Raw genomic sequence first — 12430 nt, forward strand, 5'->3', positions numbered from 1 at the left:
ATGTACACAAACATAAGTATGCAAGTCATTCTTCTATATGCACATATATACACACATACCGTAACACACACATATGTAATGTACACAAACATAAGTATGCAAGTCATTCTTCTATATGCACATATATACACACATACCGTAAAACACACATATGTAATGTACACAAACATAAGTATGCAAGTCATTCTTCTATATGCACATATATACACACATACCATAAAACACACATATGTAATGTACACAAACATAAGTATGCAAGTCATTCTTCTATATGCACATATATACACACATACCGTAACACACACATATGTAATGTACACAAACATAAGTATGCAAGTCATTCTTCTATATGCACATATATACACACATACCATAAAACACACATATGTAATGTACACAAACATAAGTATGCAAGTCATTCTTATATATGCACATATATACACACATACCGTAACACACACATATGTAATGTACACAAACATAAGTATGCAAGTCATTCTTCTATATGCACATATATACACACATACCGTAAAACACACATATGTAATGTACACAAACATAAGTATGCAAGTCATTCTTCTATATGCACATATATACACACATACCGTAACACACACATATGTAATGTACACAAACATAAGTATGCAAGTCATTCTTCTATATGCACATATATACAAACATACCGTAACACACACATATGTAATGTACACAAACATAAGTATGCAAGTCATTCTTCTATATGCACATATATACACACATACCGTAAAACACACATATGTAATGTACACAAACATAAGTATGCAAGTCATTCTTCTATATGCACATATATACACACATACCGTAACACACACATATGTAATGTACACAAACATAAGTATGCAAGTCATTCTTCTATATGCACATATATACACACATACCGTAAAACACACATATGTAATGTACACAAACATAAGTATGCAAGTCATTCTTCTATATGCACATATATACACACATACCGAAACACACACATATGTAATGTACACAAACATAAGTATGCAAGTCATTCTTCTATATGCACATATATACACACATACCGTAACACACACATATGTAATGTACACAAACATAAGTATGCAAGTCATTCTTCTATATGCACATATATACACACATACCGTAACACACACATATGTAATGTACACAAACATAAGTATGCAAGTCATTCTTCTATATGCACATATATACACACATACCGTAACACACACATATGTAATGTACACAAACATAAGTATGCAAGTCATTCTTCTATATGCACATATATACACACATACCGTAACACACACATATGTAATGTACACAAACATAAGTATGCAAGTCATTCTTCTATATGCACATATATACACACATACCGTAACACACACATATGTAATGTACACAAACATAAGTATGCAAGTCATTCTTCTATATGCACATATATACACACATACCGTAAAACACACATATGTATTGTACACAAACATAAGTATGCAAGTCATTCTTCTATATGCACATATATACACACATACCGTAACACACACATATGTAATGTACACAAACATAAGTATGCAAGTCATTCTTCTATATGCACATATATACACACATACCGTAACACACACATATGTAATGTACACAAACATAAGTATGCAAGTCATTCTTCTATATGCACATATATACACACATACCGTAAAACACACATATGTAATGTACACAAACATAAGTATGCAAGTCATTCTTCTATATGCACATATATACACACATACCATAAACACACATATGTAATGTACACAAACATAAGTATGCAAGTCATTCTTCTATATGCACATATATACACACATACCGTAAAACACACATATGTAATGTACACAAACATAAGTATGCAAGTCATTCTTCTATATGCACATATATACACACATACCGTAACACACACATATGTAATGTACACAAACATAAGTATGCAAGTCATTCTTCTATATGCACATATATACACACATACCGTAAAACACACATATGTAATGTACACAAACATAAGTATGCAAGTCATTCTTCTATATGCACATATATACACACATACCATAAACACACATATGTAATGTACACAAACATAAGTATGCAAGTCATTCTTCTATATGCACATATATACACACATACCGTAAAACACACATATGTAATGTACACAAACATAAGTATGCAAGTCATTCTTCTATATGCACATATATACACACATACCGTAACACACACATATGTAATGTACACAAACATAAGTATGCAAGTCATTCTTCTATATGCACATATATACACACATACCGTAAAACACACATATGTAATGTACACAAACATAAGTATGCAAGTCATTCTTCTATATGCACATATATACACACATACCGTAAAACACACATAGGGGCCTATTTATGAAAGGCCTGTTGGACCTGATCCGATAGTGCAGATCATGTCCGACAGACCTCGCTGAATGCGGAGAGCAATACACTCTCAGCATTCAGCATTGCACCAGCGGCTCTTGTGAACTTCTGGTGCAACACCGCCCCCTGCAGATTCGCTAGCAGGGGGTTTCAATCAACCAGATCGTATTTGATTGGGTTGAATTACAGCGATGTCTGTCCGCCTCCTCAGAACAGACGGACAGGTTATGGAGCAGCGGCGGTCTTTAGAAACACAGGCCCTCACGCTCCATACGGAGCTTGATAGTTAGGCCCCATAGAATGTGTGGTTCAGCATACTTTTGAAATTCAGTTAACAGTATTTTATTAATATGTCTTTGACACCTCAAGGATTCAACCAATGTAATACAGTGATATAAAAATCAAATAAACTAATAAATATAACTCCAGGCAACATGGCACTGAGAATTATTGCTTTAGAAACATTATTGACTGCAATATTCATTATTTAAGTTCTAAGTTTCCTTAAAGGACCACTAAACACAAATTGTAAACATGATTTTGAACCTTTATATCTGAGAATAATTTGACAATGAAAACTGCAGCTTTATTTTGTCAAATGAGTATATTGTTTTATGTTTGTTTATTTAATTGATTTCCCTGTCCCACAGAACAAAAGAATCCTTGCTAACCAATCACAAACTAATATTTAAATATAGCACAAGCTCTGTTTGCACATGTGCAATTGTGAGAGACTAAGCCTGCCCTTATCTCTTCCCTTAAAGGGACAGTATACACTCATTTTCATATAACTGCATGTAATAGACACTACTATAAAGAATAAGATGCACTGATACTGATATAAAAATCCAGTATAAAACTTTTTAAAAACTTACTTAGAAGCTCTCAGTTTAGCTCTGTTGAAAAGGTAGTTTGAAAGCCCACTGCAAGTGGGAAATAAGACCCTCCCCCTTATTCCCCTTATTTTGCATATGAAAAGACCCTTTACACAAACAGGAGCAAGCTGGAGTAGGTAGCTGAATGAATGTATATTGGAGTAGGTGAGCTGAATGAATGTCTATTGCAATAATGTTTTACTTGTAATAATGAAACATTTTATGTGTTGTTTAATGAAGTTTAATGGTCCTTTATGCAAATTACTTCTTTATCTCTTCTATACAGACCTATCTAATTGTATTTCTTCTTTCAATATCTTGTTATTTGTCTTTCCAATCTCAGGATGAACTACAGACTTTATCAGGGAGAGCAGAGAGTGAGCGCAGAGAGAGAGAGGAGAGTGAGAAACACTATGAAGCCAGACTGCTCCAGCGCAATTCAAGGATTCAGATATTGGAAGGTGATATTTTCACCTTTTTTTACGTTTATATACAATATATATATATATATATATATATATATATATATATATATATATATATATATATATATATGATATGCAGTATTCTTATATTCTAAAGGGATATTAAAATATTAAAGGGATATTAAACACTAAAAAAATAATAGGATACAAGAAGAAGGCGAGGACTCAGGAACTTGAAGCCAGGTGACTTTATTTGATATACAAAGGTGAGTAGCACTAACACAGGTGTGCAAGGGGTGCTAGATCTGACGCATTTCGCGCATGCTCACATGCGCTTCATCAGAGATAATAATAAAAAAATAATATATATAATGATGCATTCAAAAAAAAATGAGTCTGAGAGTAACATGTAGATGTATTATTTAAAGTTTAACCCCTTAATGACAACTGACGTACCAGGTACGTCATGCATTAACAAGCAGTTAATGACAATAGACGTACCTGGTAGCTACACTACAGAAAAGGGCACAAAATGAAAGCATATTTTTTTTTTACTAAACTGGGTACAGGCAGACAGCTGCCAGTACCGAAGATGGCGCCCATTAGGCTAGAGGGGGAGGGTTAGAGAACTGTTTGATGGGGGATCCGTGAGATTGGGGGCTATGGGGGGATTCTACACAGCAGCATATGTAAATATGCTATATAAAAAAAAAACAACCAAAAAAAAACAAATGTACCTTTTATTTTAGTACTGGCAGACTTTCTGCCAGTACTTAAGATGGCGGGAACAATTGTGGGGTGGGGGAGGGAAGAGAGCTGTTTGGGAGGGATCAGGGGGTCTGATGTTTCAGGTGGGAGGCTATTCTCTACACTAAAGCTAAAATTAACCCTGCAAACTCCCTAAAAGCTACCTAATTAACCCCTTTACTGCTAGCCATAATACACGTGTGATGCGCAGCAGCATTTAGCGGCCTTCTAATTATCAAAAAGCAACGCCAAAGCCATATAAGTCTGCTATTTCTGAACAAAGGGGATCCCAGAGAAGCATTTACAACCATTTGTGCCATAATTGCACAAGCTGTTTGTAAATAATTTCAGTGAGAAACCTAAAGTTTGTGAAAAAGGAAACATTTTTTTTTATTTGGAGTCAAAGGGTAAACAGCGCTTATGGAGATTCTTAAAAACTGAATAATATTAAAATCTCGGCAGTGTTGGTGGGTAAAGAAAACAAAAAAAAAAAAAAAAAAAAAGGGAAGAGAAGTATATGAATATACGTATATATATTAGAGTCTTTGATAGGATATTGGAATCCTAGTGTAATGAAGGCGTAATAGATACCCTTACCAAAAGTTACCTCAATCCTATGAGGTAAGTTTGCCGCATTGGAGGATGTATCTAGTGGTTGAATGAATCCTGGATGTTCTGGTCTGTATAAAATCGCTGCCTCTTGGAGTAGAATGGGATGTGGGTCCCCTTTGTGCTGGTTTCTTTAGGAAACTTCCTGTATTTATTGCCTCTTGGAGCTTGGTTTTCTTGTCTTGGTATGAACTTTCTTGTCCAGATATATACCATTTAGGCTGCTTGACAAGAGAAACGGACGGTTTTCTTACCAGCAACAGCAGCACAGGAAGTAAATGATCGCATTTGGCGGTGAAATGGTGGCATGAAATATACCAAAATGGGCCTAGATCAATACTTTGGGTTGTCTACTACACTACACTAAAGCTAAAATTAACCCTACAAGTTCCCTACAAGCTCCCTAATTAACCCCTGCACTGCTGGGCATAATACACATGTGGTGCGCAGCGGCATTTAGCAGCCTTCTAATTACCAAAAAGCAACGCCAAAGCCATATATGTCTGCTATTTCTGAACAAAGGGGATCCCAGAGAAGCATTTACAACCATTTGTGCCATAATTGCACAAGCTGTTTGTAAATAATTTCAGTGAGAAACCGAAAGTAAATGATTTCAGTAAGAAACCTAAAATTGTGAAAAATGTAAAAAGCAACGCCAAAGCCATATATGTCTGCTATTTCTGAACAAAGGGGATCCCAGAGAAGCATTTGCAACCATTTATGCCATAATCGCACAAGCTGTTTGTAAATAATTTCAGTGAGAAACCGAAAGTTTGTGAAAAAAATTGTGAAAAAGTGAACGATTTTTTGTATTTGTTCGCATTTGGCGGTGAAATGGTGGCATGAAATATACCAAAATGGGCCTAGACCAATACTTTGGGATGTCTTCTAAAAAAATATATATACTTGTCAAGGGATATTCAGGGATTTCTGAAAGATATCAGTGTCCCAATGTAACTAGCGCTAATTTTGAAAAAAAGTGGTTTGGAAATAGCAAAGTGTTACTTGTATTTATGGCCCAATAACTTGCAAAAAAACCAAAGAATATGTATATATTGAGTATTTCTAAACTCAGGACAAAATTTAGAAACTATTTAGCATGGGAGTTTTTTGGTGGTTGCAGATGTGTAACAGATTTTGGGGCTAAAAGTTAGAAAAAGTGTTTTTTGTTTTTTTTTTCCTAATTTTATAAAAAAAAATTATAGTAAATTATAAGATATGATGAAAATAATGGTATCTTTAGAAATTCCATTTAATGGCGAGAAAAACAGTATATAATATGTGGGGGTAAAGTAAATGAGTAAGAGGAAAATTACAGCTAAACACAAACACCGCAAAAATGTAAAAATAGCCTTTGTCCCAAACGGACAGAAAATGGAAAAGTGCTGTTGTCATTAAGGGCTTAATTAGCTGTTTAAATATTGACAAAATAATTATAAAGTTTTTGTGTCTATAAAACATTGGGAGCTGCCATGTTGTAACTTCTCTGCTGTGGCCAAGTGGGGACAGTTATAAATAGGTCACTAGAGTGTGCAGCCAATGGCTGTGTGGAATATAACAGTATTCTGCACTTCCATTTCTAACAGGAACTAAAAAACTCACAATTGCAGAATGGAATTACAGGAAAAGGGGGCAAAATAAATAATGGAAGTATATTGCAGACTCTCTCTCTCTCTCTCTCTCTCTCTCTCTCTCTATATATATATATATATATATATATATATATATATATATATATATATATATATATATATATATATATTATCATTTTATATTACCATCTAAAAATGTTTAATGTCCCTTTTTAGGGCATGCAATTTTAACCAACTTTCCAATTTACTTTATGCATCACATTTGCTTTGTTCTCTTGGTATTCTTTGTTGAAAGCTAAACCTAGGTAGGCTCATATGATAATTTCTAAACTCATGAAGACCGCCTCTTCTTTCATTGCAGTTTAACAGTTTTTGACAGCTAGACAGTGCTAGTTCATGTGTGTCATAGATAACATTGAGCTCACTCCCTTGGAGTTATTATGAGTCAGCACTGATTGGCTAAAATGCAAGTCTGTCAAAAGAACTGAGATAAGGGGTCAGTCTGCAGAGGCTTAGATACAAGGTAATTACAGAGGTAAAAAGTATATTAATATAACAGTGTTGGTTATGCAAAACTGTGGAATGGGTAATACAGAAATTATCTATCTTTTTTTTTTTTTTTTTTTTTACGGTTTTATTGAGATAATTAAAACATACAATATAAATTGAGAATGCAATTTCAAATATTCTCTAAAGACAGGTTACAATATGACGTAACATTTCACCAACAAAATAAGATAACCTTGCAAATATCCTCATCATTAGAAAATTATTAGTTTGTCACATAACAGTGATACCTCATTTGGTGCTGTAATCTCATTTTTATGATTATGAAACCTCCTCTGAAAAGGGTAGGCCACTCTTGGACCTTGAAATAGGAGAGTACTTAATGGAGGTAAGTTTGTTGAATTTATAGCCACTTTTGGGCTACATAAATATAGCAATGGATACAAGCTAATCTGAACAATAAATGCGAATATCAACAACAAAAAAACAACAGAAATATATGAATATAACTTGACCAATAAATATAAATACATCTTAATTTATGCCTTATAATGAACATTTAAAGAGTCATATGCAAAAGGGGTGGAGTGCTTGCCCCAAAGGCACACAGAGGCCCCTCTTGAACCCCCTGGAATAAAGTTATGGTGTAGTGGGGTATTTTAGAGATGAGAAAAATATTAAAATGGTGCACTATTTGGCCTGGGTTATCATGGCATACAGTTAATATCCTGTACTACGGGATGCTGAAACTGATAGTGGTAGTTATTAAGCCGCTTGTATGGGTGGGGCCTGGGGGCATATGTACATTAATGATAAATAGGTTACAGAGAGCAACCAACTTCACCTAAGCTGAGGCCCAGAAGGAGCACAGACACATAACCATCAAAAAGGAAAGGAAACCATGCATCTTCAGGCTATCAAAGCTATAGTACCACAAAAATCATACAGGAAGGCAGAGACATATACATATAAATTTAGAATTAGAATATAGGGTCTCAATAGCAGGAGCGATGTTCCATTAGACTATGATAGCTTCAGATATTTCATATGAATGGCAATGGTTAGTATACGAGAAACAGCTCATCACAGATAGGTCAGTGGCCCTATTTTATACAAATAGTTCTCATATCACACATCACAGGCAATGGCTCAATTGATCAGGGAACAATATGCAGTGTTACTCATATATGTGTATTATAGAAAAATCCAGTGTTAGTGTCTTGCCACATTTTTGCTACTCTATGTTAATGATTGCTAGCCATTAGAAGAGTAATGACTCCCTCTGTCCCAGCGGCAAATAGATCAAGGCCCCCCGATTACGTAGGGGCCCCTATGAGATTAACCTTTTAAGGCAAGTATAATATAAATGTATAGGAGCACAATCCCTAATATATTACTACCAGGAGATTAACCTTAGTACCTAGATAATCTTATCCCCGGTGCCCCCTGAAATCACACAGAGAAAAAAACTTAGTCTATCCCCATCAGACGCACTGCAGGAACAGAAACCCTAAAACAGATAATGGAACAAGTGGTATACCATATAACAATATAAAGATGATAGTTTTTAATACTGGCAAACGTAGCTTCTGCCCAGGCCATAAGGCTGTAGTCTCGGATCATCGATCACATTTATCCCACTCCGAGTCTGTCAGCTAAGTCTCCAGTCCCATTCAATGCCGAAGGAGGTAGGTGTATTGTGGACCGTGCATGGGAGCCCTCGGTACCAAAGGGCCAGCAAGAGCCAAGTTCATTAACACAAATGTTTCCCTGCTTACCGTCTGTCACTCCCCAGCCTGGTAGCAAATTGCGGTAGATGCTCATCTGTACAAGGACGGCCCGTGGTTCTTTTATACTTTGGGTTGCAGTGCGGGCTGTGAAACCGCCAGTTCCCCCGACCCCAGGTCCAAGATTGTCTCTCGTAAAACTATGTCGGGCTGACTTGGCAGACATTTCGACTATGGGAGCACTATCGGATATTCCAGGGACCGCCAAGCTCTCTGTAGTGTTGCACCGCGATCCTGTGGGCAGCAGAACTGCGGGTCCCAGAGGTAGAGCGCGGTGAGTATGGCTGTCATTGGGAGCTCCGTTTATCCCGGCAACAAGTGTCTCACTCTGTGGGTAGTCCATCGAACCATCTCTGTAGTCGGGTAGAGCAACCTCCCCCTGAGTATTTAGCGGAGTCAATGTGGCAGTTTCTGAATGTGACTGTAACATTTCTGCTTTTACAGCCCCATTACCCCCTGACTGGCTGTTGGGACTTGCGGTCCTCCTTAGGATCTGGGGCCGGGTGTCATTTTCCCTCACAAGGGGCTCCATATTGGGTATGGATCTGTTACTCGCCTGTCGTGCAGTCATACAGAGCGAGTCAAAGGATTCCGTTATAGATGCCATGAGGGCCGCTGTGTGCAGGTCCAGGAGCTCCGTGAGTTCCACCATGATTGCTGCGGTCATGTCGAATCTTTGACACAGTATGCAGCTGTCAAGTTCTTGCAGTGTTTTGCGGTTGTTCACTGCTCCGTAACGACAGAGGCCTGGTTATGCCCTGCCGGGGGGTGAAATAGTAGGCCGCAACCTATACAAAGCTCCGGAAGGCTGAAACTGACTTCAAGTCCAAAGATAGCGATATCTTTTAGAAGGGCTTTGTCTGCTGTGCAAAGTTAGACATCAAGGCTTACTCGATGGGCAATTTAAGGATGGATTGTAAGCAGGTTTATATTAGGACTTGAAGCAGAAGGCAGTCTTGCGACCGATCATGGCCGCTGCCCGGAAGTTCCCCCCATTATCTATCTTTTTAAATAATAACAATTTTGGAGTAGATTGTCCCTTTAATATATAATGTACAAATAAAAGATAATGGTTCTGTCTGTTAAATAAATACAAATAGTCTAGTTAGCATACGAACCTCCTAGGTTTAGCTTTCAACTAAGAATTCCAAGAGAACAAAGCAAAATTGGTAATAAAACTAAATTGGAAAGTTGTTTAATTTTACATGCCCTATTTAAATCATGAAAGTTTTTTTTTTTACTTGACTGTCCCTTTAAATGTATCTAGGGTATTGGCATTCACTACCTCCTTTGGTAATGAGTTCCACAATTTTATTGCTCTTACAGTGAAAAAATATTTCCGTTGCAGGAGATTAAATCTCCTTTCCTCCTACCTTAAATTGTGACTTCTTGTCACAAAAAAATTCTTTAAAAAACAGAGCTTCTGCCATCTCTGTATATGGGCCTTGAATATATTTATATAAAGTAATCATTTCACCTCTCAAGCACCTTTTTTCTAAAGAAAACAGACCCAGTTTGGCTAGCCTCTCCTCATAGCTTAAATTCTCCAATCCCCTTATTAGCTTTGTGGCCCTTCTCTGAATTTTTTCTAGTTTTACAATAGAGCTGCACTCCATACTCAAGGTGAGGTCTTATCAGGGCTTTATATAGTGACAGAATGATGCTTTCCTCCCTTGAGTCAATGCCTCTTTTAATACATGCTAGTATCTTATTAGCCTTTGAAGCCGCTGCCCTGCATTGTGCAGCCATCTTTAGCTTGTTATCTATTACTACTCCCAAATCCCTTTCCTCCTCTGTTTTGCTAAATCTTGTCCCATTTAAATAATACGTTGCCTGCTTATTTTTACTTCCAAAATGTAGAACCTTGCATTTTCCCGCATTAAATCTCATTTTCCATCTACCTGCCCATGCTTCTAATTTTTGCAGATCCCTTTGTAATGAAAGTTCATCCTGCTCTGACCTAATTACCTTACTTAACTTAGTATCATCTGCAAAAATAGAGATGTCGCTATTTAATCCTTGCTCCAAGTCATTTATAAAAATATTAAAAAAAACAGGGCCCAGTACTGATCCATGGGGGACTCCACTGATTACCTTTATCCAATCTGAGTATGATCCATTTACTAGTACTCATTGCTCCCTATCTTTTATCCATTTATTTATCCATGAGCTAACATTTTCAGCTATTTCCATTGTAAAAACATTTTTTTTTTTTTGGTTTAAAAACAAAATTAACAGTATGGGATATTATTTGGCCAAAAAAAATAAAAAAAATGGTCTCAGCTTTTTCCAGTCACAAAAGTGCGTTTTGAAACAGTAAAATGTTTTTTTGTAAAAAGGTGCCATTTTAAACATTGAAATTAATGAGACGCTTCTTTCGAACTGGACAAATCACGTTGAAAAAAACTGTATTTTGTGCAGTCTGTTAGGGATTGAGCGCACCAGCTCTATCTGAACTCCAGATTTAGAGCGCCCTAGGCACTAAAACTTTACTTTCTACTTGCAATATGGAAGTGCTATGCATTGTGCTCTAACAATGTTATGGCTCCACAGCATTACCATTTTTACACTCCACTTTTAATCTAGGCCACTATATATTAATTGTAAGCTCTCAAGGTATTCTAGACAAAATATCCAATATATTAAGCTGTTTAAAGTTTTGTTCAATAAAATATCTTTATATGTCAAAATACTTGGTGTTCTTTTAGCTCAGCTCAAGGACATTGCATATGGTACCTATCTACCCAAAGGTATGGCGGAAGAAGACCCTTTGGATATGGAAATTTCACCCACACCAACACTTCACCGGGGAGAAACTCTGTTTGAAATTAACATTGGAGGTTTATGCTTTACTCCCTATGGTTTGAGAGTTACAGAGGATCCACAGCCAACTACTTTCTGTATCTACTCTTTGTATGACTTTGAAATGCATGCTACTCCTGTGGTAACTGGAGAACGACCTCAGTACAACTTCACCTCGCAGTATGCGGTAACCCCAGATCCAGATTTTTTACGCTACCTGAGAGTTGGTTGCCTAACAGTAGAGCTATATCAGGCTGTAGGAGGCAAACATCAAGAACTGGCAAGGGGACGTCTGAAACTCGAAGCAGCACTGCAAACTACAAACAAAGTGCATGGAACATTTATTCTTACAGGTAATACAGTATATATATATATATATATATATATATATATATATATATACACACACTAGTCCCGGGCAAGTAAGACATTACAGTGGACAGGTAAAAAAAATTCTATCTTAACATTTATTGGACTAGTAACTTTTTCCATCTGGGCTAGTTAACTTTTAATCCCTTACTAATAAACTATAGTGATATTTTTTCACCCCTGTACACACACACACACACACACATATATATATATATATATATATATATATATATATATATATATGTGTGTGTGTGGATATATATATTAATTAGAGAGAGGAGA

The 12430-nt window shown here is 36.4% G+C and overlaps 1 protein-coding gene across 1 annotated transcript in view; it reads left to right on the forward strand.

Moving 5' to 3' along the window:
* The window catches only part of RPGRIP1 (RPGR interacting protein 1), a 234936-nt gene that overhangs the window by 132830 nt on the left and 89676 nt on the right, over positions 1–12430 (forward strand). The window contains exons 13-14 of the mRNA XM_053699932.1: positions 3651–3768; positions 11683–12129. Of these exons, the coding sequence (XP_053555907.1) occupies positions 3651–3768; positions 11683–12129 (565 nt within the window). The remainder of the gene's footprint in view (positions 1–3650; positions 3769–11682; positions 12130–12430) is intronic.

The sequence above is a fragment of the Bombina bombina genome, chromosome 2 (assembly GCF_027579735.1).
Source record: "Bombina bombina isolate aBomBom1 chromosome 2, aBomBom1.pri, whole genome shotgun sequence".
NCBI lineage: Eukaryota > Metazoa > Chordata > Amphibia > Anura > Bombinatoridae > Bombina > Bombina bombina.